At 51.8% G+C, this 27,957-nt stretch overlaps 2 protein-coding genes across 2 annotated transcripts in view; one reads left to right on the top strand and one right to left on the bottom strand.

Moving 5' to 3' along the window:
* The window catches only part of PKD1L2 (polycystin 1 like 2), a 61,959-nt gene extending 58,956 nt beyond the window's left edge, over window positions 1–3,003 (bottom strand). The window contains exons 1-2 of the mRNA XM_040982321.1: window positions 2,703–3,003; window positions 82–246 (exon numbers count right to left, since the gene is read on the bottom strand). Coding sequence (XP_040838255.1) covers window positions 82–246; window positions 2,703–3,003 — 466 coding nt within the window. The remainder of the gene's footprint in view (window positions 1–81; window positions 247–2,702) is intronic.
* A 9,042-nt stretch (window positions 3,004–12,045) lies between these two features.
* Window positions 12,046–27,957, top strand: part of BCO1 (beta-carotene oxygenase 1) — a 28,549-nt gene continuing 12,637 nt past the window's right edge. The window contains exons 1-7 of the mRNA XM_040982030.1: window positions 12,046–12,109; window positions 13,894–14,022; window positions 19,420–19,549; window positions 20,993–21,140; window positions 23,014–23,161; window positions 25,375–25,595; window positions 26,055–26,312. Coding sequence (XP_040837964.1) covers window positions 12,046–12,109; window positions 13,894–14,022; window positions 19,420–19,549; window positions 20,993–21,140; window positions 23,014–23,161; window positions 25,375–25,595; window positions 26,055–26,312 — 1,098 coding nt within the window. The remainder of the gene's footprint in view (window positions 12,110–13,893; window positions 14,023–19,419; window positions 19,550–20,992; window positions 21,141–23,013; window positions 23,162–25,374; window positions 25,596–26,054; window positions 26,313–27,957) is intronic.

Raw genomic sequence — 27,957 nt, 5'->3', positions numbered from 1 at the left:
GGGGGAGGGGAGAGGCAAAGCTGGAGCGGCGGGGCAGGTGGCCGGGGAGGGAGATGGAGGCTCCAGCATGGGCCAGCTCACCGAACTCGCAGATGAAGGCGAAGGCCTGCGTGCAGTTCCCCGAGGTGGCCCACTGGGAATCCGAACCTCTCCCGATGTAGCCGCAGGTTTTGGGGCCAGGGGCCACCTGCCCTTTGCGCCAGTTGCTGTAACTCACATTTGAGGTGTCCAACCAGGTTCCTGGGCCTTGGGTGCAAACACAAGCCCGGGACATGGCCCCTCTCAGCCCCTTTTACAGAAACACGAGGCTGTGCTCCACTCAGCTGCTGATGTGCAGCAGGTGCTTTGTCGGTGTGGAGGAGCCGAAGCCCTCTTTCCCCTGCCCACGGAGGAGCCCTTCCCCACTATGGTCTTCAGATGCCCCACCGGAAAGGCCCTCACTCTAACCTGCCAAGCTCTTAAAGAAACAATGCTTGCAGCCATCTCCACCTGTGATCTAAGATTTGAGAGTGACTCACGGGCTGCTGGAAGGCTTTTCCCAGGAAGAGGGTTTCTTATCGAACACTTGGGGCCAGTGGGGAGCTGAGACACAAGCCTTGCCCCTCACTCCAGGTCCCTTCAGGACTCGGAAATCCCAGATGTAATTTGAGAAGAGGTAGAGAGAGGACATGCGTATGCACCTGTGTGTGAGAGCGTGCACCTGTGTGTGTGTAGCATTTCAGAGATGCTAGAAAGAAACACCTGACATAACATTTTGCAATGAAGATTGGAAATGTTGCTCGACTTTTTAAAGAAACTGGTGTTTTGTTTTTTTTTTGTTGTTGTTGTTCTGTTTTTAATTCCAATGGCACAAAGGGACATAGGGTGAAAGCCTCTTGTGAACTTTCTCCAGCTATGAGCCGCTCCTCTTGGTGTTGTATTTCTTGTCCGTTGTTCCAGGCTGGCTTTTAAGTGCATACCAGCATTTTAAAACATGTTTTTCATCTGTTTGTTTTTATGGGCTTGAAAACCTGAGAGAGAACTTGAGAGAGATCTTTTTGTCTGTTGCTTCACACATCCCAGATGCCCACGGCAGCCAGGGCTGGGCCAGGCCAAAACCAGGAGCCAAAAACTCCATCTGGGTCTCCCACATGGGTGGCAGGTGTCTGAGTACTTGGGCCATCTTTTGCTGCCTCCCAGGACACATTAGCATGGAGCTGGATTAGAAGTGGAGTAGCTGGGATTTAAATCAGCATTCGGACATGGGCACGACACCTTACAGGCCCACTCCACCTGCTGCGTCACAACATCTCTGTCCCTCCCCACTCCTGCTCTACCACATACATCATAATTTATGAATGTCTGAAGCCAATTGTCACAAAGGCTGTGGTATTAAGTCCTGTTCTGGTCTTTGCTTCCTACAAACCGTTAAATAGCAGAGCTTGCTGCCTATCAGTCTGGTTAGATCTGTCTCATTTTCTGTGACAGCTGTGCAGCATCCGTGGGGAGATTTTGATAGACCAAACTCCTTTAGCTGCACACAGGCAGACAGACGTTCAATATGCTGAAATGTCCAAGCTGCCGTTTCGACAAGCCAGGAAACCATTCAACAAGCGGTGCTTGAACTGGCATCGTAAGAAGTCAAACTCCCTTTGCTGTGAATTGCCTTGGTTGCACTTCCCCAATTGCTTGTGAATTAAGACATCCCCATTTAGTAGATTCCTGGGAGGCTCTATTCGCCTCTAGTTACCAGTAGCTCCTAAGGAGGCAGTGAGAACCCCGGCAGCCCTTGTGGTATGGCAGGTGTCAGTCTCGGAAGTTGTCCTTCGTGGGTGCGAGAGCTCACTGCACTTGTTCAGCTGTGTCATCCTGAGCAAGCCTTTTTCTCATCCATAAAGCAAGCCCTACCTTATGGGCTTGGAGTTGAGTGAAATACAAATGTTGTCTGTTCTCCAGTGTATTCAGGCACCAGGGGAACAAAACTGCCTGGGGCTATGGCTCTCCCCTAGAGATGGGGCAGGCTTTATCGCAGTTTTAGTTGCAATCTGATGAGATTCCGTTTTCTTGCTGGTTATTGTAAGGATGAACATGATAACAGCCAAGAGACACTCAGGATGGCGCCTGGCCCTGTTCCAGCAAGAATCAAAGAAACCCCAGCTGGGATTGCTATTAGGTGCAGGCAAAGCAATGGACATTTCTCAAGTGCCAGCTGTGTACCAGGTTATAAACTGGGGGACTGTACAGGAGCAATTTTGTTTGATTCACAAAACAAAACAGAGGGGACCGGCATGATAGCTTAGTGGCTAAGTCTTCACCTTGCAACAGCCATGATCCCATATCAGCACCGGCTTGTGTCCCTGCTGCTTCTCTTCCCATTCAGTTCCCTGCATGTGGCCTTAGAAAGCAGTGGAGGATGGCCCACAGCCTTGGGACCCTGCAGCCATGTGGGAGTCCCGGAGGAAACTCCTGGTACTTGGCTTTGGATCAGCTCACCTTCAGCCATTATAGTTGCTTAAAGAGTAAACCAGCGGATAGAGGATCTTTCTCTGTCTCTCCTCTCTGTATATCTGACTTTCCAATAAAAATAACTAAATCTTAAAAAAAAAAAGTGGAAGGCATCATTGCTGTAAGGCTTACAATATATGAATTTGTTCTGCAGAGCTCTGGGTACAAACTCCAGCCATGAGCTTCCCATAAGCCATGCACTGTGTCCCGGCACCTACCTCCCGAGGTTTCGTTCTGTCCCGAGCTCCCTGTGAGTCCGATCCACCATTCCCTCTCCTGGGAGATGTGCTTCTGCAGAAACTGCTGGGTGGCTTCATCGCGAATGAAGGCCAAATGGCCGCCCTGTCCCTCACACCAGCTCTGGGCATCGTGAAAGGTGTGTCCAAGTGGCACAAATTCATAGCAAGCATCCCTGAAGGCTGCCTGGTTCTTAGAGCAAAAACTGGCCTCCTCTGGCTTAGCAGTGGTGGCCCCGAGCCTCAGGGAGAGCCCCAAGAGCACAAACCTCACTGCGTTCATCCCTGAAGCACAGCTGAGCTTCTGCAGGGAGCTTGCTCTCGGCACCTATGTAGCTGATGCCCTCACATCCGTCCGTCCGTCCATCCATCATCCATCTACCCATCTTCCATTCTCTCTATGCAGGAAGTGACAGCAACCCCCTTTTGTTCAAGAGACGGCAGGCTCAGGGAGAATGTGTCTGCATATTTGCTTCACCAAGCTCTTTGTTCACTGCCTGTTCCAAAACCAATTAATTCATGACTTGGTCTTCCCAAAAGAGATAAAGTTGCTGCATCACCCATCTGCTTGTCTTCTGGTCAACTGTTAGAGGCTGATTAAAACTCCTTATTAATTTTATGTCATTACCCTGAGGCTGAAATGTTTCATGAGCAGTCATCAGCATCTGGGAAGGGTGTGATAAAGACCAAAATGGGCAGGAAAGTTAGACTGAGTTCCATGCATATCCAATCCCACACAATGGAGTTGGCAGCCATGGCCCAGTGATAAACATTCCGTCCCCAGCCTGGCTGGGATCCTCGTGGACATCTGGTCCCCTCATTGATGCAGCACATTGTTCCTCGTGTCTGCTGGAAAACAAGACTTCCCTATAAAATTGATGTGATGTCATCATCAAAGAAACTTCACTCAAAATTCAAACCTGCTCATCTTTATCCACTCCCTAAACCCCTGGGTTTTTTCTGGTCTGTGGTTCAAGTTCAGATTCTGTGTGATTTAGCTCCCAACAGCACTTACAAATGTACCTCCCAAATTTGGGAGACAGTCTGTCTTACCCTCTGGTGGTGACAGTATAAATGGTATAACCTCTCTTGTGGACAATATGATATTTGTAAAAATCTTGAAAATACAAAGCAGTACAGTGTAGACAAGTCACTGGCAGCTATATTCATACTTGTATGGAATGTCTTATAGCTCAGAGTATCCACTGGCAGAATTTCATGATAGGGAAAAATTAGAAGCAGCCCCTATATCCATTGATAGGAATCTAGTTAGCAGTATATGGTGCAACCCACCTACTCATTCAGAAACCAACAGATTGTTCCTCTACAGACTTGGAAAGATTGCTGAGATTCTTGCTGTTGTTAAATGTACAGTCTGTCCCATCTGCATAAAACACATACAAATGTTTCTTTGTGTGTGTCCAATCTAACCCATCAAGAGTCTCCAGGAACCTGGCACGAGGGGTTGGGAGGGGCACAAGGTAACTGGGACACGGAAGAAGGAGGGCAGCTGGGTTTGGTTGGGCTCCCTTGTGCAACTCTCCTCTTTTGTATCATGTGAACCCATTATCTGCTCAACAATTCATAAAATCCTTTGAGAACGATCCCATGGCTCCCTCATTGTCACAGTTCCTCCTGGTGCCAGCAACCCCCAGCTATAACTTTTCATCACCCCTCTGTGCCCTTGTCTGGGTGTCTGCTCGGTGGAGAACAACACCTTGTCTGGCTCTTCCAGACCCCCTCCATGTCCAATAAAACTCAAATGCCACTTTTCGGTAAAGGTGCAGCACCTGTTCCGTGTAACAGGCCTCTGTCCTCCTCGGTTCCTTCTTTTTGATAAATAATAGCTTGATTGAGATTATAACTTACTATCATAGAAGTCACTGTTGTAAAGTGTCTTGTGGCTTTTAGTATGTTTGCACGGTTCTGCAGTCATCACTTCTAGAACGTTCTGATCACCTTGCGCCTATGAAGTGCTTCCCCTACCCTGTCCTGACAACCATTTTTGCACTTTGTTTCAGGAATTAACTTCTGACCACTTCATGTACTGCACATGGCCTTGTGGGTCTGCCCTCCTGCAGTCAGCGCCATGTCTGCAGGCTCCATCCGGGTCATCCAGACCCAGAGCTGCCTTTGCTTCCTGCGGCGCCATTACTAAGAGCTCATGGACTGACGTCAAAGGTTTTACAAAACGAAGATGTGCCCACCTAACATCTTTGCCAGCTTGAAAATGTTGTCCATGACATATTCTAAAATTAGATTTGAATCTGTTATTTTAATGGTGAGGAGAAAATCCTTTTACTTTCTGCACTAGTGTTCTTGTTAAAAAGAACGGTCGCTCCGTGGCTCACTTCAGCGGGGTCAGTGCAGACACTGAATGTGTCTTGTATTGTTGAGTCCCAGAGCAGATGACATGGTGTGTGAGAAGTTGGCGTGCGGGCAGGTGTTTGGGATAGCAGTTGTCACCTCCAGGGACACCTGTATCCCATGTCCAAGTCCCTGGTTTCAGTACGTGTTCTGCTTCTGACTCCAGCTTCCTGCTAACTCACAGTAGGAGGCCGCAAGTGGTGCCTCAAATGCTTGCATCCATGTCACCCCAATGGGGGGACTGAGGCGGAGTCCTGAGCTCCTGGCTCTCACCCACTCCTGCCCTGGCTGCTGCAGGCACTTGGGAAGTGAACTAGCAGAAAAAAGATTTCTATCTCTGTATTTCAAATAAAAATGTTAAAGTTTTGTAAAAAAAAAAAAAAAAAAAAAAAAAAGCATCTGTTTTGAGGTGGATCCCATGTGTTGTGCTGGGTGTTGATAAAACATGTTGGTTCAACTGGCTAACCCTCTATCTCTAAACACTAGGATTGGCTGTGCCACCAGTTTGTATCCTGGATGTTCCACTTCACATCCAGCAATCTGCCTGTGGCCTGGGAAAGCAGAGAAGGATGGCCCAAAGTCTTGAGAACCTGTGCCTGCATGAGGAACCTGGAAGAATTTACTGGCTCCTGGCTTCAGGTCAGTTCAGCTCTGGCCATTGCAGCCATTTAGGGAGTGAATCAATTAATGGAAGAGCTTTCTCTCTGTCTCTTCTTTTCTCTATGTCTACCTCACTGCTAAATAAAAATATTCTTTTAAATGTCAGATAAGAAAAAGTGTGAGATAATGGATGGGCATTGTGGCACAGTGGGTTAAGCCACTGCCTGCAGTGCTGCATTCCATGTGAGCACCGATTCAAGTCTCAGATGCTCCACTTCCTACCCAGCTCCCTGCTAATGTACCTGGCAGAAGCAGAAGATGGCCCGAGTGCGTGTGCTCCTGCATCCACATGGGAGACCGAGATGAGGCTCCTGGCTCCTGGCTTTGACCTGGCCTTGGCTCAGGCGCAGCCGTTTCAGCCATTTAGTGAATGAACCAACAGATGCAAGATCTCTGTTTTCTCCCTTCCCCCCGTAATGCTGTATTTCAAATAAAGACTGAAAAAAAAAAGTATCGGTATTGGCCAGAGAGCCCAGCTGTGCAGCATCGGGGGTTGATTTGTTAGCTTCCCCTGGCACGGTCACTGTTTTCCAGGTGTGTACCCATCTTCCCACCCCAGCCCACCGATCTGTTTTCTCTCTCTATGGATTTGTCTGTCCTGGATATTGCTGATGAAACTCCTACAATTGTTGAGTTTTTGTTTTTTGCAGCAGGCTTCTTTTCCCGAGCCACGGCTTTCAAAGTCCACTCACGTTGCAGTGTGTGTTTTACTTCTTTTTGTGGCCAAATAATATCCCGTCAGATGGTTAGAAGGATTCGTCGCCACCTGGACACTTGGGTTGTTTTACTCTGCGTCTCAGGGCAGGGAGAGGGCCACCATCTCCAGCTCCGTCACCCATGTGTTCATCGCAGGACTCAGCAGCGTTAGCCAACTCGGCGGCCACTCCCCGGCCTGGGACTGAATCTGTGACCTCTCTCCTCCTGGAAGTTGCTCGGAACCCCTGTCTGATAGCTGAGGAGCCTAGTGTGGGACGCTGACTCACGGGCTGGGCAGAACAGGGCTGCTACCCTCATGGTGTCCGACAGAAAGCTGTATGTAAGGTGCACCGTGATAAGCTATCTCCCGAGTAAAGGCTTCCTTATGTCCTGTGTGGGACGTGCTTGGAGTTATTGGATGCTGAGAGCACAAAGCTGCAGGCTAAATTCCACCTTCACGTTCCTACTGTCCTCTGCTGAGCGGGCTGCCTGCTGGTCACGCCTCCACGCTTGCTCCCTTGCTGCTCCTCCCCAGGGACTGCTTTCCCTCTGATCCTCCTATACTGTGTTCACACTTTTTCATCCATAGCTCGGATGCGAACCTCTTCCTGAAACTTTCACAGGTCGATCCTCCGGTGTCCTGGGTGTCCTCATAGCAGTTCTGTTTGCTTCTGGTCCAGCACCATTTAAAGGTTCCTGTAAGCTTTCCAAAGAGAGTAAGAGTGCGAGAGAAGCCATAAGCACTTGATTGTAAAAACAAATCCTTTTCCGTCCCCATTTCTAAATGGCCTTGCCTAATGAGCACGGTGGGTTGAATGGTGACCCTCTGAGAGGTGGACTGAAGCCCCCACCTTGCTGCCCCTGATTGTGATCATACTTTTATCAGTGCAGTCAAGTAAAGGTGAGGTCATTGCTAGAGGAGGTGGGCCCCGTGTGTGCTGTCTATATGAGAAGAGTGGCACAGAGACACGGAAGGAAGGATGTTGCACGGTGAGGGAGAGATTGGGGTGATCCTTCCACGAGCCAGGGGTTAGATGGCAGGCAGCAGCTGGGAGCTCCTTCCCTAGAGCCTCCAGCTGTTGTTGCCGGGATCCTGCTGACAGTGGATGTGGACTCCTGAGAGTGCATTTCTGTTGTTTCAAACCATCCAGCATGGGACACATTTTTAGGACAGCCCTGGGACACTAATACAACAATACAATCAGATCACATGCTGTTCATTCGCTCATTCATTCAACTGGTATTTTTCAATGTCTGCTTTTGCCAGACACTGCTGAAATGATCAAGTACCTCGACCACAGGGTTGGGTTTCAACCAAGTCAGCTGGAGGCAGCAGCGAGGAAGGTGGCTGCAAGACATGGGACCAGAGGACCAGAGGCCCACAGGAGGCTGATCCCTGGTGCCTCAGTGGCTAAATCCTCACCATGCAAGTGCCAGGATCCCCTAAGGGCACCTGTTTGTGTCCCAGCTGCTCCACTTCCCACCCAGCTCCATGCTTTTGGCCTGGGAAAGCAGTAGAGGACAGCCCAAAGCCTTGGGACCCTGTGCCCTCATGGGAGACCCAGAAGAAGCTCCTGGCTGCTGGCTTTGGATCAGCTCAGCTCTGGCCAATGCGGCCATTTCAGGAGTGAACCAAAGGATGGAAGATCTTTCTTTATATCGCTCCTTCTCTCCACAAATTTGATCTGCCTTTCCAATAATAATAAACAGATCTTTTAAAAATCGAAAATTTTAAATGATAATAATAAAATAACCACTACTGAGGCTAGTAAACTGGACCAAGCAGGAAACCATTTTAGGAGGGAGAGATGTCAGGACTACTACCAAGGCGTTTTTTCCAATGGAATTTGTTTTTTTCAAGCATCACCAATTGGGCCGTAAAGGCTGTGGTAGCAACTTGAAGTCTATTAGAAGACTTCCAGGAAGGCCCTGGCTCTCAGCCTTGCCACTTGCACCTCCTAAGTGTAGCCCAGACTGTCCATCCCAGCACAGGCCATCACTGTCTGCCCTCTCAGCTCTCCCAGGAGCCTCTGAGCTCATGGCGTCAGTGCTGTGCTCACGTAGACGCCGTTGCTGCAGCTCGGAGACCTTATCCGCTGGCTGCAATCACGTGGCTCTTGTGCTCCAGGAACCACAGCGGGTGAGGCTGTCTGGCCTCTTAGACCTGTCTCCCTCCCCAGCCATGGAGACTTTGCCCATCACCTTGAACCCTGTTAGCAGAGATTGCAACGTTATCTGCTGTCCCTACTCCTTAACCCCTTATCACCCAGGCTAATTAGAGGCACCAGTTTAGAAGCTAGCTTAATTGGAAAATTGCAAACTAATTTAGATAGGATAACATTATCTCCAAAAGGGGAATATTATCTTAGGCAATAACTTGGTAATGGTAGATAAAGAATTGCAAAATAAGGCTGTTGGGTTTTCAAAATCTGCATTCATTTTCATTTTATTTGAAATACAGAGAGACATATCCACTGGTCCACTCCCCAAATGCCCAGGACAGCCAGGCCTGGGCCAGGTGCCCAGAACTCATCTGAGTATCCCTTATGATGGCAGCAACACAAGTCTAGAGCCAACACCTGCTGCCTCTCCCTCAAATGCACAGTAATAAGAAGTTGGATTGGAAGCCAAGTGTCTGGAACTGAAACCAGGCACTCTCTTGGTTGGCCCAAGACACCACTATGACAAACAGCCATCTCTTTTTTCTTCTCTCCTAGCATAAAAAAGTCCTTTTTAAGCTCTTCTTACATTCATAGCTGGGTTTTTGTTTGTTTAGATTTGTTTATTTATGTGTTTGAAAGAGTTACACAGAAAGAGGGGGAGACACAGAGGGAGATTTTCCAGCCATTGGTTCATTTCCCATATGGCCGCAATGGTCAGCGCTAGGCCAGGCTGAAGCCAAGTACCATGAGCTTCTTCCAGGTCTCCCTTGTCACTGGCAGAGGCTCAAGTTCTTGGGCCTCTTGCTGCTGACAATGGCATAGAGCACAGGCCAAACTACTGTGAGCAGTGGGCTCGTTTCAAAAGATTCTTGTATGTTGAAGGGAGAACAACAGAAAAGTGGGGGAGGGTGGGTCTTCCACCCAATGGTTCATTCCCCCAAATGACTTACAACATCCAGGTCTGGGCCAAACTTCAAGCCAGAAGCCAAGAACTCCACCCTGTCTTCTGCGTGGCTGTCTGGGGCCCAGGCTCCAGAATCATCTTCTGCTGCCTTCCCAGGCATAGCAGCAGGAAGCTGGATCAGAAGTGGAGCAGCCAGGACTTGCTCTGATATGGAATGCTGGCACCACAGGCAGCAGCTCAACTCACTGTGCCACAACACTGGTCCCATGAGAATCATTTTTCAGAGACTGATGAAGCATGGGCCAGGAGACAGACACTTCATCCCACTCTCCACCGATCATGTGTCAGCACTGAGATGGTTAAGAGAGTCAGCACTGTTAACTCGGGCTGGGGGCCAAAGCTAGGTCTCTGATCTCTAAGCCCTAAGCACTCGCTCTTCCACTGCAGGAGAAATCATTGTTGTATTGGCTGGCTTGCTTGCTTGCTTGCTTTTTCCTGAGCCTTAGTTTTTGCCAGACTTTCTAATTTAATCCTCACAAGAACACAGCTTTCACAGCCATGAATAAATAGCTCTGGTACAAATACACATGCTTACACCAGACAATGGGTAAACTCACAAGCGATTGAGGGCGGGGGTGTGGGAGTGGAAGCTTCCAGGAAAGGGGGGGTCAGAGGGAGGTGTCCCCTACAGAAATGGGAGGAGAGGCAGTGCCTTGGATGGGTGATCGTCAGGCGCCGGGTGCCTTCGCCTGCATTGCCGTAGCCTGGAGAGTCTGATTTTGCTGTTCCCACTTGATAGATCAGGAAGGGGAAGCACAGAGAGGATAAGGCAGGCAGGGCAGCCACAGAGGAAGGACAAGGTGGAAGTTGAATCTGGAATCAACCCAAAACATGGAGATTTTTTTTCCCCCTGTATCAAGGCTTCTTGCCCACAGTAGAATCTTCTGGAGACACAGATGGCCTAACTCCATTATCTGAATTTTGGAGTTGGTGGGTCTGGAATGGGACCCCCAGCAGGTGACTCAAAGGTGCAGGGAGTGGCTGGGTGCACAGCCTGCTTGGGACCAAGCAGCTCTGCTCCTGGAATGTTGGCACAGCCCAGACCTGACCGCTGTCCTTCTCAGCCTTTCCCTGCTTCACCCACAAGAGGAAGGCTGCCACTGTCTTCCCAGAGTGTGACTTTACCAGCTCGCACCCCTCTGGGCAGTGTAAATGTGGGTCTCCAGTGATGGCCTCACCTCACCTGGGAGTCCTGGAGAGCCCTCTCATCAGAGGCAGCCACTATTTTGTTCTCTTGATGGGGCAACAAGTTGGACTAAAGTTTGCTTTTCATTACTCTTCATAGTTCCTAAGCAAAGCTTTAGTTCTTGCTCTATATTTATTTGTTTTTTATGTATCTGAAAGGCAGAAAAAAGAGATAAACTTTCATCACCTGGTTCACTCCTCCAATGCCTGCAGCAGGTAGGGCTGGGTCAGACTCGGGCAGGAGCCTAGAACTCGAGAAACCTGTTTTGCAGGTGCCAGGAACATAGATACCCGTCACCACCTCCTGCCGGCCAAGGGGAGCCTGACAGGAAGCTGAAATCCAGCACGCAGTCTGCTAGGGGTTATGATTGTCCCAGGTGGCACCAAGTGCCCACACTTCTCTCTGCTTTTCAAATGGATACACAACGTTTTATGTTTCCTTCTCACAAAAGGGGCTGGCGTCGTGTTCCTGTTCCAGCTACCTGACTTCCTATTCAGCTTCCTGCTAATGTGCCTGGGAAAGCAGCAGCAGCAGATGGCCGTAAGTGCTTGGGCTCCCTCCCCGCGTGTGAGAGATCCGGGAGAAGCTCCTGGCTCCTGGCTCCGGCCTGGCTCAGTGCTGGCTGTTGCAGCTGTCTGGAAAGTGAATCAGTAGATGGATAATCTCTCTCTCTCATGCTACAAAAGAAAGAAAGGAAAAAAAAAAAAAAACTAAGGGAGAGAAGAAGCAAGGAAATGAAGAAAGAAAATAATAAATCCACTTTCTTTTGAAATGTGATATTTAGGAGTCAGAATCAGGGTTCTTTGTTAGAAACAAAACATGAAACATTCCCTGGCCTTGCAGATGCTGAACACTTCACCAGCCCTTACAGGAGTGTGAGCTCCACGCGCCCTGGACCCGGCTCCCTGGCATGGTTCTCTCTGCTCATGAGCATCTTCAGCGCCTGAAACAGACGCCCAAGCAGGTGGCTCATTTAGAAATGAGTGGAACGAGCTTTACTTGGCCCAGCCCAAAGTGAAAGCTGAGAGCACAGAGGATTATAGATTAGCCAGGACCCAGGTCCCAGGAATCGCCCTTTGAGCCTTCGGAGACAGAATGCCAGAGTGGCTTTCTTGGTCAACCAGAGACCTCAGTTCCTCAGCCAGCCAGGGGAGAAGACGGAGCTGACAGAGAGGGAAAGTCAAGGGACGGTGGGGCTGGAGACGTGAGGGGCAGAGTGGGGCAAGGGGCAGCTCCCGAGAAGGCAGAGCGAGATTGTGGCTGCTGCCAGTGTCACTCCATGTGCTAACAATGGATGTCCTGTTCGGCAGAAATAAGAAGGAACAGTTGGAGCCCGTGAAGGCCACGGTCACAGGTGAGCACTTGGTGTCGACAGCGGGCTCTTCCTTTGTGTTCAGGTGATAGAGGCGACGCTTCATGTGAAGTATTTTGGAATAGTCTAGGCAACAACACATGGGGTCAGTGATGCATGGCCCAGACTGTCACACTGCAAGTCTTCATGGAGGAGACTGAGGTGGTTCCTGTTCGTGGGAGGAGAGGATCGTGCATGTCACAACAGACTTCGTGGACAAGGAAATGGTCTGCAAGGTGACCCCTCTGAGTGTATGATGTATTTGTGCAAATGTAGGCATCCTAAGATGATGTCCAAATGAATGTGCAGGTGTGCACTTGCACAATGCATCTGCATCAGGCACCCCAGCAGTGAACACCTGCCAGTCAATCGCATGGCCCCAGGTCCACTTCTTTTGCTCTCTGCCCTCTGGGTCGCCTCTTTCTCGGGTCCCGAGTCCTCGGGTCCCCTGAGTGGCACTCCCCCCATCCTGAGGATAGCTCAGGAGTCTGCTCTGGTACACAGGGGGTTTGATTTTAGACACAGACTGCATGATTCTCAGGAGAAGCCTGCCGTGGGTGCACTTGTGCAGTGGGGAGATGGAGGTTTTCAGGGACTTGGAGCAGTCAGTTCCTAATTACGAAGCTAAGGAAAGCACAGTATCTGTTAGCTCCACGTAGGTGAGTATGACACGTGATTGATGCAGTTTGGAAGTACAGACGAGAACATAGAAGACAGCTACTTTTCCGTCGCTAGCGCTTGCACTACCTGGTCTGTTTCCTCTAAGGTTTTAAGACAGATGCACTGGGTACTGCATAGATGCTTGTTTCCAAAAGCTAACATACATGCTCGTTGCACTTTAATTCAGAAAGGGGAGCCCACATAGCTGCCCCTTACGCTCTGGGATGCCCTGGACCTTGTGCCCTGCCACTGGGTCTCCCTGGCAGCTCCTGTGTCCTGAGGAGGCTTGGTGGGACATCCTGGTAGTGGCTCCAGCCCCATCTCAGGGCAACACTGTCCCAGCAGAAGTGCAGTGCGTGCCCCATGTGTGCTTAGAGTCTGTTCTATTGGAGAGAAGGGGTGAGGTGCTCCCATCTGCTGATGTATCCTGCAGTTGGCCCAGGCCAAAGCCAGGAGCCTAGAACTCAATCCAGGTGTCCCACGTGGATGTTGGCCACCACTGCTGTCTTCCAGGGCCTGCATTAGCAAGAAGTACAATTTTCTGCTAGACACATTTAAACTAGGAGGAAGAAACAGGCAAAATGACTCACGCACGTGTGTGTCTGTTAATACCATGCCTGCGGGAGATGATCGATATTAAACACTGCTCATGAGATCTTTTAGCTTTTCCTACTCAGTCTTGGAAATGTGCTCTGTGCATGAATGCTCTCCCACAGCCCCAGCCTGGCCTGGCAGCCACGTTGAAGGTGCTCAGTGACCACGTGGCACTGCCAGCTGCCACACTGGGTCGCACGGCTCTGGACTGTCGTTGTGAGACAAGCACCCTCTGTCTGAAGGACAGCCCACATCCGAGTGAGGTTCTGTTTTCTCCGGCTCCTTTGCTGGGTCTGGAGTGTGGCTTCTGTCACAGTATGCACCGGGGCTCGTTTTCTTCTCTTTAATGAGATGATGTCTATACATCTTGGCATCCTTAGTACTGGCAAAATGCCAGGCATTTTATACATCTTCTAGAAACAATCCAAAATGGAGAGGCAGGTGCAGCATGCGGCACGGGGGGCTCTGCAGCCCCAGGGCTGTCCACAACACTTTCTTCCCATTTTGGCATCTGGCCTTTTTTCTCCCAACAGGCCAGATTCCTCCGTGGCTGCAAGGGACACTGCTACGCAACGGGCCTGGGATGCACACGGTCGGGGAGAACACGTACAACCACTGGTTCGACGGCCTGGCCCTCCTGCACAGTTTTGCCATCAGAGACGGTGAGAGCGCAGGGTGGGTCTATTGAGCCCTCTGGAGTTCCCAGGTGTGCACTTCCAGTGCTCTGAGGTCACAGGTCCAAGACAGGTTCTTGACCAAGCCCTGGCACGGTTAGCTTCCCTCTGGAGGCTCCAGGGATAATCTGCTCCCACGTCTTCTCCAGCTTTCCCCAGTCGCCTGCATTCCTTGGCCGGTGGCTCACTTCTGTCCCCAAGGCCAACAGCACAGCTTGCTGTAATCTCTCTGTCTCTCCTTGCTCCTGCATCGTGCTCTGAACCAGGCCCTCCTGCTTGCCTCCCACCAGGACCAGCTGGTAATATTAACAAGCCAGAATCATCTCCCTCTCTCAAGGTCTACCGAGTGGCTTTGCCATGCCAGGTGACAGGTTCCCGGGATGAGGACGTGGGCATCTCTGGGGTTGCAGAAGCGGAAGTACATGTCGAGTAAACCTCCCTGCTGAGATGGCCACAACTCCTTTTCAGGGAGTTCATGTGCATCTTCCATAAGGCAAACAAGAGTAGGTGGCAGCCCTTGGACTATGGAATCGGCCAAGGTCAAAGCAGAGAGCATAATCCAGAGCTGAAAAGAGCCCAGCTGCGTGTACCAGTCCTGGTACGGGCAGGTTGTGTCCCTCCTGCAGTAGCTGGCTGGGTGACTCGGGCAAGGAGCGGAAAGGCTGGCTCTAGGAGCGGAAAGAGCAGGACCACAAATCAGACAAAATTTTGGCTTAGGAGATGGAGCAGAAATGCTGCCGCACTGGGCTGGCTCTGGCACTCTTGTGACTTGCCTGGGGCGAGTTCTTAAGGAAGTTAGGTGGATTTGTAGGCGACTTCCACAGGGCTGGGTCACAGCATGGGAGAGTATCATTCTGAATGCTACAGGCTCAGTGCGTTTTTTCTTTTCCTCTAACTCCCATCCCCTGGCAGGAAGGAACCATGGTTGAGTCGGCCTCAGTTTTCTTCCTCAGTAAAATGGGCTTAATTCTCCTCCACTGGGGGCGTTGTAGACCCCAGCAGTGGTAAGACTGGGGTATGGAGCTTAGGGCCAGGCTATAGGCTTCTGTCCTACAGGCTCCCTGGTGAGTTCAGCTCATAGCCCTGGTTGAAAACTTCCTCCAAACCTAGAGGAAGACTTAGGGCACACCAGCCCACAGGCAGAAAACCGAGACGAACAAAAGCCTCTGTAAGGGAGGGAGCTGAGGGAAGAGAGAACGCTCGGGTCTGTGACTCTGTAAGGGTTCCAGACAGCCAAGCTCTGCTTCCTGCAGGCCTGCAGATGACAAGGTACAGGGATCACCCTCGGCCATGCCCGAGTGTTGCTACTAACAGACGGAGTCACCTACGGACAGGGTCTGAAAGCAGACACCAACATATGTGCGCATCCAGCTCGCTGCCCTGCCCCCACACCATGGCGCTTAGCCCAGTTCTCTGAGCAAGCTCCCCTCCCCTGCCCCAGGCAGGCACTTGCCTGTTTATTCTGTCCCTGCTGGAGGAATGAGGCTAATTGGGCAGTGCAGAAGGCGTGGTGGCCCCTTCTGTAATCTGTCTCATAGCCCTCATGTAGGCCGTGGGTGACACACTTTCATGAGACCTTCCCCTCCCCTTCTCCAGGCCCACTGAAGGGGCTCTGGAACAGGCTGCATTTTATGGGGAGTCTGGACTGCAACCTGGACTGCACCTTTTACTTCTCAAGGGAAGAAAATTCGGTATTGGGGCCACGCACCTTAACCAGTGCTTTTGTAGTGATGGCTCCCGGGAAGGGTGGTCTGCAGGAGGCAGGCCAGCTCAGGGGCTGGGCAGGGACAGGAGGAAGGGATGGGAGTGAGGGCGGAGAAGGCGAGGGCGGCCCTGATGTGTTGCTCTTGGGTGCAGCGTGTACCTGCAACCCAGCGTGTAGCATGTATAGACTCAACACTGCAGGCGAGTCTTTCCATCTCTGGATTTTTGTGGGTCAGAGCACAACAGGCCCAGCAGCTGTCATTCACCAGGGGCACACTGCATCCCAGGAGGCCATACAATAACCACCACTTCCTCTGCCTGCCCTGGGAAGAGAGGGAGAGAACCCCGTATCACAAAGGAGACGCTGAGGTTCAAGGAGAGAGAAATGTCTTGGTGACATCTAAAGTTGTCAACCTCCTAAGAACACCCGGTCACCTCCCACAGTCTGAGGGAGGAGCTAGTGGGACGTCCGTGTCTGCTCCAGTTCTGTTAGGAGCCCACTCTCAGCTGTTTGCCATGAAGTGCACTGGGTGTGTGTCAGGACCCCTGAAGCACACACTCCTCCTGTGGAGTCCTGGGCAGGGGCGGGTGATGCCAACAGGGCTGGGTGGGAACATCAGCCCATGGCTACGTGAGGACGGCAGAATCATCTGGACTGGCCCTGCCGAGGCAACCACAGATAGGACTTGAAATCCCATAAATCCGTAGCAGGTGTTGATTTTCCAGTGGATAAGCCAGGAATTCCATCGAGGTCTGTTACACGGGTACAAGAGCCCAAGAACTTGGGTCCTCTTGCACTGCTTTCCCGGATACGTTAGCAGGGAGCTGGGACAGAAGCGGAGCCAGCGGGACTCAAGGTGGCATCCGTATGGGATACCGGTGCTTAATCGGTGGCTTGACCCTCTGCCGCACTGCCAGCCCCGCCCCAAGTGCAGTTTTAGCAGCTGCACCAAATGTACCCTGTTCCCGCCCCTGCCAGGTTCTGCTCCTTGGTCACAGTGTAGTTTCTGCAGTTCTGTTCAGTTTGGGAAATGTCACCTGGCTGTGAGGTGCTGATGGCAAGTTTCTGGATCACACAGAAGTGGCAAACAGCTTGCTTTTGCCAAGGAAAAGGGCCAACTTTAGATGCTGGCTTTTTTCTTTTTTAGATTTGTTTTTATTTTTTACTGGAAAGTCAGATATACACAGAGGAGGAGAGACAGAGAAGATCTTCCGCCCATTGATTCACTCCCGTAGTGCCACAATGGCTGGAGCTGTGCTAATCCAAAGCCAGGAGCCAGGAGACTCTTCCAGGTCTCCCATGTGGGTACAGGGTCCCAAGACTTTGGGCTGTCCTTGACTGCTTTCCCAGGCCATGAGCAGGGAGCTGGATGGGAAGCGGGGCCGCCGGGATTAGAACTGGCACCCATACGGGATCTTGGTGCTTTTAAGGTGAGGACGATAGCCTCTAGGCTACCACGCTGGGCCCTAAATGCTGGCTTTTGGATCTAGATTATTGCTCGCTGGCTGTGTGACCCAAGACAAGGTACTTGACATCTCTGAATCTTGAGTTGTTAGGTCAGAAATGGGTCACAGGGCCTGTGAGTGTACACTTTGTACTTCAGTCGGTAGGAAATTTGAAGCCTTCGGGCATCGTTCAGGTTTTGTTTTATTTTCCTGTCATGCTTTTTCTCTGCTTGGAGTACCCTACCCGCTTCCTGTGTTGTGGGCATCAAACCAGATAATCCACAGGAAGTGCCCAACACGCCCGTGCCCCATTGGCGCGAGCTGGCAGTACCAGCTTCTTTGTCTTAAAATAACAAGGAGGGACTGCGCAAGGATCAGCTGGGAATGAATGCGGTGTCTCTCCCTACACGCAGCAGGATGGGGTGGGCATTTCTGTACCCAGTTCTCTGTTAAAACACTCCAGAACGAAACATCAGAGTGTCCAGACCTCCTTTTTTCTACAAATGCTGAAGACACACACACACACACACACACACACACACACACACACATAGAAGCATGTTCTCCAAGGGTAAAACGTCCACTAACAGGGCTGGTGTTGTGGTGTTGCAAGTTAAACTACTGCCTGCAATAACAGCATCCCATGTAGGTGCCTGTTCAAGTCCTGGCTACTCCACTTCTGATTCAGCTCCCTGCTGATGTGCCTGAGAAAACAACAGAAAATGGTCCCAGGCCCCCTGCACCCATGGGGGAGACCCAGATGGAGTTGCAGATTTCCTCTGTTAACTTGCCCTGGCCCCAGCTATTGCAGCCATTTATGGGAATGAATCAGCTGGCAAATCTCTCCCTCTTTCTCTGCCTTTCAAGTAAATAAATCTTTGGTGGGGAGGGGAATCAGCTTAACATCGTTTGCTAATTATCAGCAAAATGAGGTAGCAGCCTACCTCCTGGCTTCAAACAACCACTGAACAGCCCAGCACATGCAGAAGGCGCCCTGCTCTCAGCTCAGGCCAGCTGCCTCCACTCCTCCACCTCTGCTGGCGGCAGGCTTAGCTCCCACAGGGAACGGCCTGCACTGTCTCAGCTCTGGGCCTTTGCTCAGGGGCATCTTAGGCTGAATGAGTGGGACAACTTGTCCCTCTCCTACCTGCTGCCTCATCACTGCACAGGAATTGCATTCACCTCAGGCTTCCAGGGCTATTGCAAGTGCTGCCTCCTCCAGAAAGTCTCCGCTGATCTACTCCCACCTGGGAGGAATCCTCTGTCCCCTCCTGTCTCTTCCCCTGTATCCTTTCTCTCTCTTCTCTCAGAAGGAAGCCTTGAATATGCTATTTGCTGCTTCACAAGGCAAAAATGATCTTGCATGTGTGGTTAGGGGAAGGATCTTGAGATGGGCAGATCACCCTGGAGTGTGAGGAGGGCCTAGTGGGGTCACAGGGGCCTTAGAGATGAGGCAGGATGGACAGTGTCAGAGAGCAGAGGTGAGGCTGGCCACAGAGGTCAGGGTCGTGTGGCCTGGAGCCACGCGGTACAAGAGCCTTCTAGAAAATTGAAGAGGCAAGGAATGGGGTCTCTTGAGAGCCTCCAGGAGGAACTACTTTGTTGACACCTTAGCAGTGGTGGCTAAGTGAGACCCCTTCAGACTGTCTACAAAGCTGTAAGGAGACAGGCGTGTGTCATCTCCATCAATGGGTATGTGGCCGTCTGTTAGACAGCAGTGCAGCTGAGGGCCTCCCAGCCTGTTTGCATGGTTGGATCTGCAAATGGCAGATCCAGATCCAGTCATGCAGTGTGTTGCAGCCTTGCAGGGCCTGGCCGCATGGGGCTCCCGTCACAGAGCAGCTCTGGTCTCAGTATGGAGGTATCAGTGCTCCTCCAGCGGCTGGCACTGTCGATGGGCTGCAGAGGGCAGGGCTCCTACAGAACCAAATGGGATCCCACAGGAGCCCAGCCCGCATAGGCAGCCTCTGGACCAGTCCTGTTAGTCCAGGCCTTCCCTTGAGGGATGCCAGCATGGCAGCTGGCGTCGATGATGGCATGGGCAAGCCTGGATGGGAGAGCTGATGGAATATTTCTGAGCCTTAGTTCTCCTATATGGAAGTGGGGCTAAGCTGGGCACAGTCTCCTTGAGTGCAAACAGGAGCAAATAACGTGGCGTTCCAAATGCCAGTGTAGTAGGCATGCACGTGAGCAAGAAAGCAACGCGTCGGGGCTAATGAGCTGCTTCCTTTCCAGGCGAGGTCTATTACCGGAGCAGATACCTGAGGAGTGACACCTACAATGCCAACATCGAAGCAAACAGGATCGTGGTGTCAGAGTTTGGGACGATGGCTTACCCGGACCCCTGCAAAAACATATTTTCCAAGTAATTGTTGCCTTTGAAACTATGTCCCGTGCTTTCTTTTATCCACAAGGGTCAAAATAGCCAGGGTCAGCTCTTCTGGTGCTGAGGGCAGATAAGCAGAATGCCACATGACGGGCCTCTGACCACTCCTGTTAGGCGGTACTTGATGGCTGATAGCCAGAGGGGCAAAGGGCATTTGACAGATTATCAGATACCCTCCCGTGTGGTGGCTGGTTGGAAGTTTCTAGCACAATTACAGATGCACATTCCTGGTGGGCTAGAGAGACAGTCACTCGTGTCTGAATGAGAAGTATGCCGCAGGTATTGTTGGCGGCACCAGTGGTTGTAGAAAGAAACCAGAAACAACCCGGCTTCATCCACAGGAGAGTGGTTTCACAGTAACAATGGGACTGAGCAAGAAATTTGCCACGCAGGAGGGACGAGGGACTAGCATGCTCTCTGTGCTGTCTGCAAATGTTTCCCAGATGAACAATGAAGCAGGGAGAAGAGTGAGGAACGGAAGCAGCACACAGTAAGCTTTATTTCGTTCAAGAGCAAATTCAGACTTGTATTTGCTCACACAGGTACAAAGAAATTCTGAAGGATGCACTCAGAGAGGGGGAGCTGGCAGAGGACAGGAGAGGGGATATTTTCTACTGTGTCTGCTGTAAATCGGCTGGGGTATGATTCAACAGAGTTTCCAGCCAGGGACTTCTGCAACATGTCCTTTCTGCTGCTCTTAATACGTATGAAAGGATTAGGAAGAGGCTGGGCCAGAGATGGAAGACTGCTCCTGCTTTTCCAGAACTGACATCATCTCTCCCATTCCCGCACCTGGCCCAGGGCGGGCACATGCCCAGCCCTGAACTCAGGGGAGGAGCCCGTGAGAGAGAGGGGGGCATTCGTGAATTGAAAACCACACACTTGGAGCTTCCTTGCAGTTACAGAATCGGCCAGTGGGGGGAGCACTCCCAGCATACACGGCCTGCCCGAGGATTTTCTCGCAAGCCTTGGGTTTTCTTTCCTCTTAGGCTGATTTTACCTCTGGTTACATGAAAGTACTCATTCCTGAGTATTAATTTGTTTGGGGAAAGAACTGATTTTCTGGAGAAATGTATGACAACCATGATGAAATCATATTCCTGTCCAAGTGGGGCCTGGGAGTTTTCTGGACTTGGGGGGCTGTGAGGGGCACCTGGTAGGTTTCTGAAGAGCTTCTTCAAATCCACCCCTGTACCTGCGGGCTTTGGGCTGGGAGAAATTCAGATCTGTGTGTGAGTCCAGGAGGGGTCAGTTGGTCGCCATGCTGTCCTGAGGACTCAGTGTGGGGGTGTCTTTGGGGAACCTGTATACCTGAGTTCCCAGGATTCCCTGAGTGACCCATTGAGACCCAGGACTTTGAGTGGAATCAACTCCAGGGTGGAACTTTCTGGAGAGACAGCTGTCAATCTGCTTTCTTCTCAGGGCCTTCTCCTACTTGTCCCACACCATCCCCGACTTCACGGACAACTGCTTGATCAACATCATGAGGTTCGGAGAGGACTTCTACGCGGCCACGGAGACCAATTACATCCGGAAAATCAACCCTCAGACCCTGGAGACCCTGGAGAAGGTATGGGCTAATCTGTAAAGGGCACCACAGAAGAAAGGGACCTCCTTTAGGACAGGTGGGGGGGAAGTTGCCTGCAAGGAGCTCCTTAGGGTCCCCGTCCAAGGCAGTTCCCCCAACACAACCTTGTATGCAAAGCTCCCTGAGGGCACGGAGTGAGCCGTCTTCATCCCTGTGACTGTTGGCTCTTGTGGCTGTTGTAACAAAGCTGCACCGGTTAACCACCAGGTAGCCTGAAGCTATGCCGGGTCCCTCGAGATGGCAGCCACGGTGACGTCTTAGCATGCGTGAGTGCCTTCATGGTGTTCACAGGGTGACAAAACTACCTACGAGAGCTTTCACAGAATGTGCGCTCAGCCCTAAGCAAGGCATGTCTACACCATAGGCTGGGTGACTTGAAGCCACAGAATTTACTGCCTCGCCCGTGTGGAGGTCCAAAGCCTGAAACCCGAGTGTCTGAAGGTTAAAAGAGGGTCCCTCCTTGTCTCTTCTGGTTTCTGGTGTTACCAGTCCCCTTGGGCTGGACATGGAGACATGCCATCCCAGGCTCTGCCTCCATCGCAGTGTGACATTTTTCCTGTGTCCCTGTGTGTCTAATTATGCCACTTTTGTAATGGCACATAGCATTGGGTGAGAGCACACCCTAAATGCATTGTGACATCATCTTTTAAAAACATGCTAATTTTATTTGTTTGGAAGGCAGAATTAGAGAGAGAAATATTTTCCATCTGCTGATTCATTCCTCAAATGGCTGCAGTAGCTCAGGGCTGGGCCAGGCCAAAGCCAGAGGGCTAGAACTTCATCCTGGTCTTGAACTACCCTCTGCTGCTTTCCCAGACACATTAACAGGGAGCTGGGCTTGAACCCACACTCTGGTGTGGGCTGGCATGGTCTCAGGCAGCACTTAACCCTCTGTACCACAGCTCTGAGCCATGACCTCCTCTACCTTACATGTTAAAGCCTGCGTTTCTAACTGGGTCCACATTCCTGAGTCCCAGGGTTAGGATCTCAACATTATCTCCTTGGAATTCACGGTTCTCCCATAGCTATCTTCTCGGCCCTGCAGGAGCTCAGCTGCTGTTTGGAGGAGTGAGAGAGCTGGAGCACCTGCAAGGTCTGGCAGCCCTTCCTTGCACTGACCTGAAGAGGGAGGCATTAGCAGGGAGCCACAAAAGCAAGTGCCCCAGCAGATCCAGTCAACATTTCATGGCAATCAATAGACCCACTTAGGACTTCTTCCAGCCGGTTGCTCAAAGCCTGATGTCTCGGCAGTGCACTTGAGTGGGCTGGCAAAGCGATTGCCTTTCTTAGCTGGGAAGATGCCCAACTCCTTGTAATATGAAGGGCATGGGTCTGACTGATGCATGCTTTCCACACAGGAGGAGGCAGAGCTTGGGAGCAACTGGGAGCAACTTGGGAGTAGCTGGAGCTACTCTGGGGGGAGGAAGGAAGTGCTGGCAGTTAGTTTCCGGCCACCTTATGGTTCTGGGAGAGGGGCTCATTAGGCCAATTGTTCCTGAAGTTTCTTTCACTTTGATCTAATGACCTGCTCTCTGGTGGTCTCTGCCCAGGTCAGTGCTCAGAGCTCTTTACAGTTTCGGGTCAAAGGCAGGTGTCAGGCCAGGACAGCAGCCACAGAAAATAGTCCAACTTACCAACTCCCTGCAACCTGGTTGTTCTTGGAGCTTCCGCCCAACCCCATGTGATTTCCTGTCAGGTCCCATCAAGCCTCCAGAACGACTGAGGTGCAAGTTCTGCCTTAGTGTCCGATCAGGGAATGCGTGGAAAACAAAAGCAAAACCTTCCCTCTCTGAATCTGGAAGGGGTTGGATTTTGCCTTCTTCATTTAAAACTGGGTGGCCACTGTGTTCTGCAGGTCGATTATCGTAAGTACGTGGCAGTGAACCTGGCAACAGCGCATCCTCACTACGACACAGCTGGAAATGTTCTCAACATGGGCACATCCATCGTGGACAAGGGAAAGACAAAATACGTGCTGTTTAAGATCCCGGCCACGGTGCCAGGTAGGTTGTCACAAAGCAGAAGAGCCCGGCATGGCTCTTTCTAATGAGCTCGACTGTTGAGCTGGGGAGGATGCTTCCCTGACAGGTGGTTCAGATGACCACAGACCCAGTTTGCTTCTAGAGCAGACAGGAAGAACTGCTGGGATTCGTTGTGGAATTCTAACCTTTTCTTTAGGCCCCAGTTTATTTATCTGTTAGATGACCCATCCACCTGCCCACCCATTCATCCATCAGCCACCCACCCACATATTCATCCACCTTTTCTGCTACCCATCCATCCACCCGTTTATTCACCCATACACCCCCCTATCTACCCATCTACCCACCAAACATCCATCCATCTACACATTTATTTATCCACCCATCCATCCATTCACTCACCCATTCACCACTCATCCATCCACCTGTCCACCTGTTCACTCACTCACCCATCTTTTCTACCTTTGTCTTCAGGTTCTGGTACTTTACTGCATTCATATTTTCATCACTCCCCCTTCCCCCTTGTCTTTACCTGCAGACACACCTATCTGTACCACGGCTTGCCACCTACTTGCTCCCCAGTCCCTGCGGCCAGTCTTCTGGGGTTGATCAGAGAGCTTAGCCTGCTGGGAGCCATGCCAGAGCCCCACCCTGCTCTCGGGGCTTTCTGAGCCTTCTCTGTTGAGGGCCAAGATTCTGGAGCACAGTCCAGGCTGGCTGAGATTGCATGTCCCTGAGGCGGCAGAGGGGGAGGCTCCCAGCCCATGTTTGTCCAGAACCCTCCTGGGAACCACACCCAGGAGAGCAGGCTCTGAGGGCAGCGGCGCAGGCCTCGGGAGGCAGAGGAGGAACGGGAATGCTCGACTCGTCCTTCTGGTTTAGGACAGCTGTCTCCATCTGTCATTCCTGCCACTCCTGTGGAAACTCCCGTGCCAGTTGCCAGGCTCTGTCAGAAGATGTGAGCCCCTGAGGTCAGAAGGTACAATAAGCATTCTTTAAATGGAACCTCCCTGGTGGTAAGCCAATAAAATGATAGAGGGTCAAGTTCAGAATCCTAGAAGGTCAGACTGGGGGCTCATCTGGGCATTAGAGTTTTTCACATTACAGAGGAGGACTGAGGGGTGCAAGGGGGACACCGAGGGGCATGGCCGCGGTGACAAGCATCCACAAGCCACAGACATCACGCAGGCAGCAGCTATGAGCACCAGTGGCATGCTGGGGCAGCAGAGTTCACGCCCAGACACCCGCTCCCGAGGCAGGGTACTTTTCATTTCAGCATGCATTGTGCTCCATTTGTTTTGTGAAGAAAGGAATCAGCCCACAGCCCCACGGCGGCCCTCCCACCAGCCAGCTGGTTACAGTGTGCACAGGTGGCCTCCAGAGGGGTGGGGCTGTTTGCAGACAGCTCAGCACCACCCAGCCGCCCTGGGCCTGGGTGTGGAGGCCTTCTGGCCAGGGCTTGACTCATCCTGGGAGGACTCAGAAAACCCACGTGTGCCGAGCCCCGCTGGTGGCTGGGTGCCGGGTGAGCAGCTCACCCTCCAGCATGCTCTCATTCTGTTCCCAGCCTTCACCACCAGAGGAGAGGCTGGGTCTTCCACGTGTAATCCCGTGACTTTGACCGCAGTGCTGGGCAGCCCGTGCCTCGGCTCCCTGTTAAGCACAGGGACATCCTCCACCCTGGCTTACTTTCTCATGATCCCCGTGAATGTCCCTCGTCACAATAGGCCTCTTGGTCCTGTGCTTAGTTGTGTTGGAATGGACGGAGAATCTATTGAAAAAGCTCTCAAAAACGTATTGGATGATGGTTCTGGCACAAGCCCAAAGATGAAGCCTCGGAAACAAGCCTGACATGCAGAATTCCAGGCCCCATCCCAGCACATGGAGTCAAACCTCTCTCTCATCCCACTTCCAACCAAGGGCCGGCTTAGGGCTCTGCGAAATGCGTGGTTTCTGGGGACTCAAGCTGGACTCTGGAAAGCAAAAGCAGGTGCAGGCAATGTAAGCAGCAGTAAGTCCTGAATAAAGCTTTCTTTACAAAAGCAGGTGATTGCTGGGCTGAGCTCCCAGGCCCTGTCATCTCCCCTCCCCGCTCCCCTCCCCACCGGCCCCCAGGGCCTTGAGGCTTTCTCTGTGTTTCCCTGGAAATCCAGAGTGGACTGTGATGGCCAGGTCTGAAGGGATGGTGTCAGACTCTGGCCCCTGCCCAATTCCCAGGCCTTGCTTTCCCACAGAGGCCAAGGAGAAGAAGAGCCCCCTGAGGGGCGCCGAGGTCTTCTGCTCCATCCCCTCCCGCTCCCTGCTCTCCCCGAGCTACTACCACAGCTTTGGCCTCACCGAGAACTACGTTGTGTTCCTGGAGCAGCCTTTCAAGCTGGACATTGTCAAGATGGCAACTGCATACGTCAGGGGCGTGAGCTGGGCCTCCTGCATGGCTTTCCACCCAGAGGACAAGGTATGTCCTAGGAGAGAGGGAAGGAGGGAGGACAGCCTGTGAGAGATTCAGGGAGGGCGGAGGTAGCCCCCAACAAAGGCAGCAAGGCCTCAGTGCCCAGGGCTTGCCGGGCTGCTCACACCCTCCATCACCCATTGCCAAGGTGCGTCTGGCATCTTTGCTACCACTGTGTGATGTGGAGTTGGGAGACAAGAGGAGGTGAGCCAGAGGCTCCTGAGGCACTCTAATGATAGAATGCCCCCCCAGGTGGTCCAGCAGGTGCGCTAAAGGCTCCAGGTCTCTGTGTGTACGCACTGATGTGTAAATGTGTGCGGGGCAAACGTGTGTATATGTCACAGGATGTGTCAATGCAGAGCAAGGGGGGTGTCCACTGGGCACCCTCCAGAGAGGGGCAGCTCCTGACAGGCAAGGGCCTCCAGAGCACAGTGCCGGCCTTGTCAGGTGCACGTCTCCTTCCAGACCTACATCCACATCATCGACCAGAGGACGCGGAAGCCGCTGCCCACCAAGTTCTACACTGACCCCCTGGTGGTCTTCCATCACGTCAACGCCTACGAGGAGGACGGCTGTGTCGTGTTTGATGTCATTGCCTATGAGGACAGCAGCCTCTACCAGCTCTTCTACCTGGCCAACCTGAACCAGGACTTTGAGAAGAACTCCAGGCTCACCTCGGTCCCCACCCTGCGGAGGTTTGCTGTGCCGCTCCATGTGGACAAGGTAATGACTCCCGGGATGCCTCAGTTTCCTCCCGGGGACCTGAGTCCAGGAAAGAAGTCACACAGTCGTTCACTTGGTTGACAGTGAAATCAGAGTGACGCATGCCTACTGACAAGCCTGTCCTTCATGGATGCTTCTGGAAGTGATCTAGATAAGTAGCAGTATGTTTAGAAAGTAAACACAAAGGACCAAGTAAAATTCCCAGAGCTATGCAACTGTCACCACAATCAGTTATGTTTTTAAAAATTATCACTTTCAGCATTACTTGTTTTGTTTGACAGGCAGAGAGAAACAGATCCATCTGCTGATTTGTGCTGCAAATCCCACAAAAGCTGGGACCTGGCAGTAAGCCACAAGCTGGGACCTCCACATAGGAGCAGGCAGCAGAGGCCCAAGCACTCGAGCCCTCCCTGCTGCCTCTCAAGGGTGCATTAGTGGGAAGCTAGACTCAGAAGCAGAGCTAGGACTCGAACCCAGGCCCCATGGCATGACACGGGGTCCCAGGCAGCATCTTAACTGCTGGGCCAAATGCCCCTCCACAACAAATACAGGACATTTCCTTCAGTCAAAACAAGAATCGCACATCCCTTAGCCACCGCCTCTCAGTGTCCCTCCACTGCCCGGCTGCCCCAGCACCACCCAGACAACTGTGAGTCTGTGTTCTGCCTGCACCTTCTATGTTAGTCATTCTTGTGCAAAATGTTCTAACAAGAAAACTATGCCTGGGTGTCAAAGCTTTTTGCATCAACTAAACTTATCGGGAGAGAAGTTTAACCTAGCAGCTAAGAGGTTCACATCCAACACCAGGGTCCCTGGGTTCAGCCCCCACTTCTGGCCGCTGACTCCAGCTTGCTGCTGATGCAAACCCTGGGAGGCACTGTGATAGACCAAGCGAGCCAGCGAGTGACACCCCATCCCCGACGGAGCCCTGGCTTCAGCCCTGGCCTGGGGCATTTGGAGAGTGAGCCAGTGGAAGGGAGTGCTTGCCCTCTCTCACTCAGTCTCTGCCTTTCAAGTGAACACATGAAACTTTTCAAACATAAATACAATGTCTTCTGCTTCCACACTCTGCCACCTTCCTGAAAGACTTTGGGAGGCAATTTTGTAGCTTCCATCGTGTTTGCCAGGTCGCTTCGCAGAGTAGTGGGTCTCCATGGTGCTGACTGGTTACTCAGTATTTTGGGTTCCACTGTTCTGACCCATATATTGACTGCACGTCTCTCCCTGGCAGGCTGCTTTCTTCAACAGCCTCTTTTTAAGTGCCCTCCTGGCAGCCTGTGCAGGAACCCATCACTGCACCGTGGTCTCCTGACTCCAAGCAGCTGTGTGGTCCTCATGTGGTCAGGGTGGAAGCTCTGCTGAGGCTCAGGGCTCCCTGGGAGGCTCCAGATGTTACTGACTTCATGCTTTAATTAATTTAAATGAAACCAAATTTAATTCAATTACATTTTGATAGCCCACATTTACCAACTGAATTCCATGTGCCAGGTACTTTGCTAAGCATTTTCTTTTCCTTACCTCACTTTCATGATCGCAGCCAGCTGTGGGAGAGGTCCCTAGAGTAACCTCATCGTAGAGATCAAAGGTTGGTGGCTCAGAGAGAGTAAGGAGCATGCCACAGGTCACACAGCCCTATGGGCCACAG

The sequence above is a fragment of the Ochotona curzoniae genome, unplaced genomic scaffold (genome assembly GCF_017591425.1).
Source record: "Ochotona curzoniae isolate NIBS_2020 unplaced genomic scaffold, NIBS_Ocur_1.0 contig_3622, whole genome shotgun sequence".
NCBI lineage: Eukaryota > Metazoa > Chordata > Mammalia > Lagomorpha > Ochotonidae > Ochotona > Ochotona curzoniae.
Note: the sequence above shows the minus strand (reverse complement) of the source record. Positions and strands in the feature narration are given on the sequence as shown.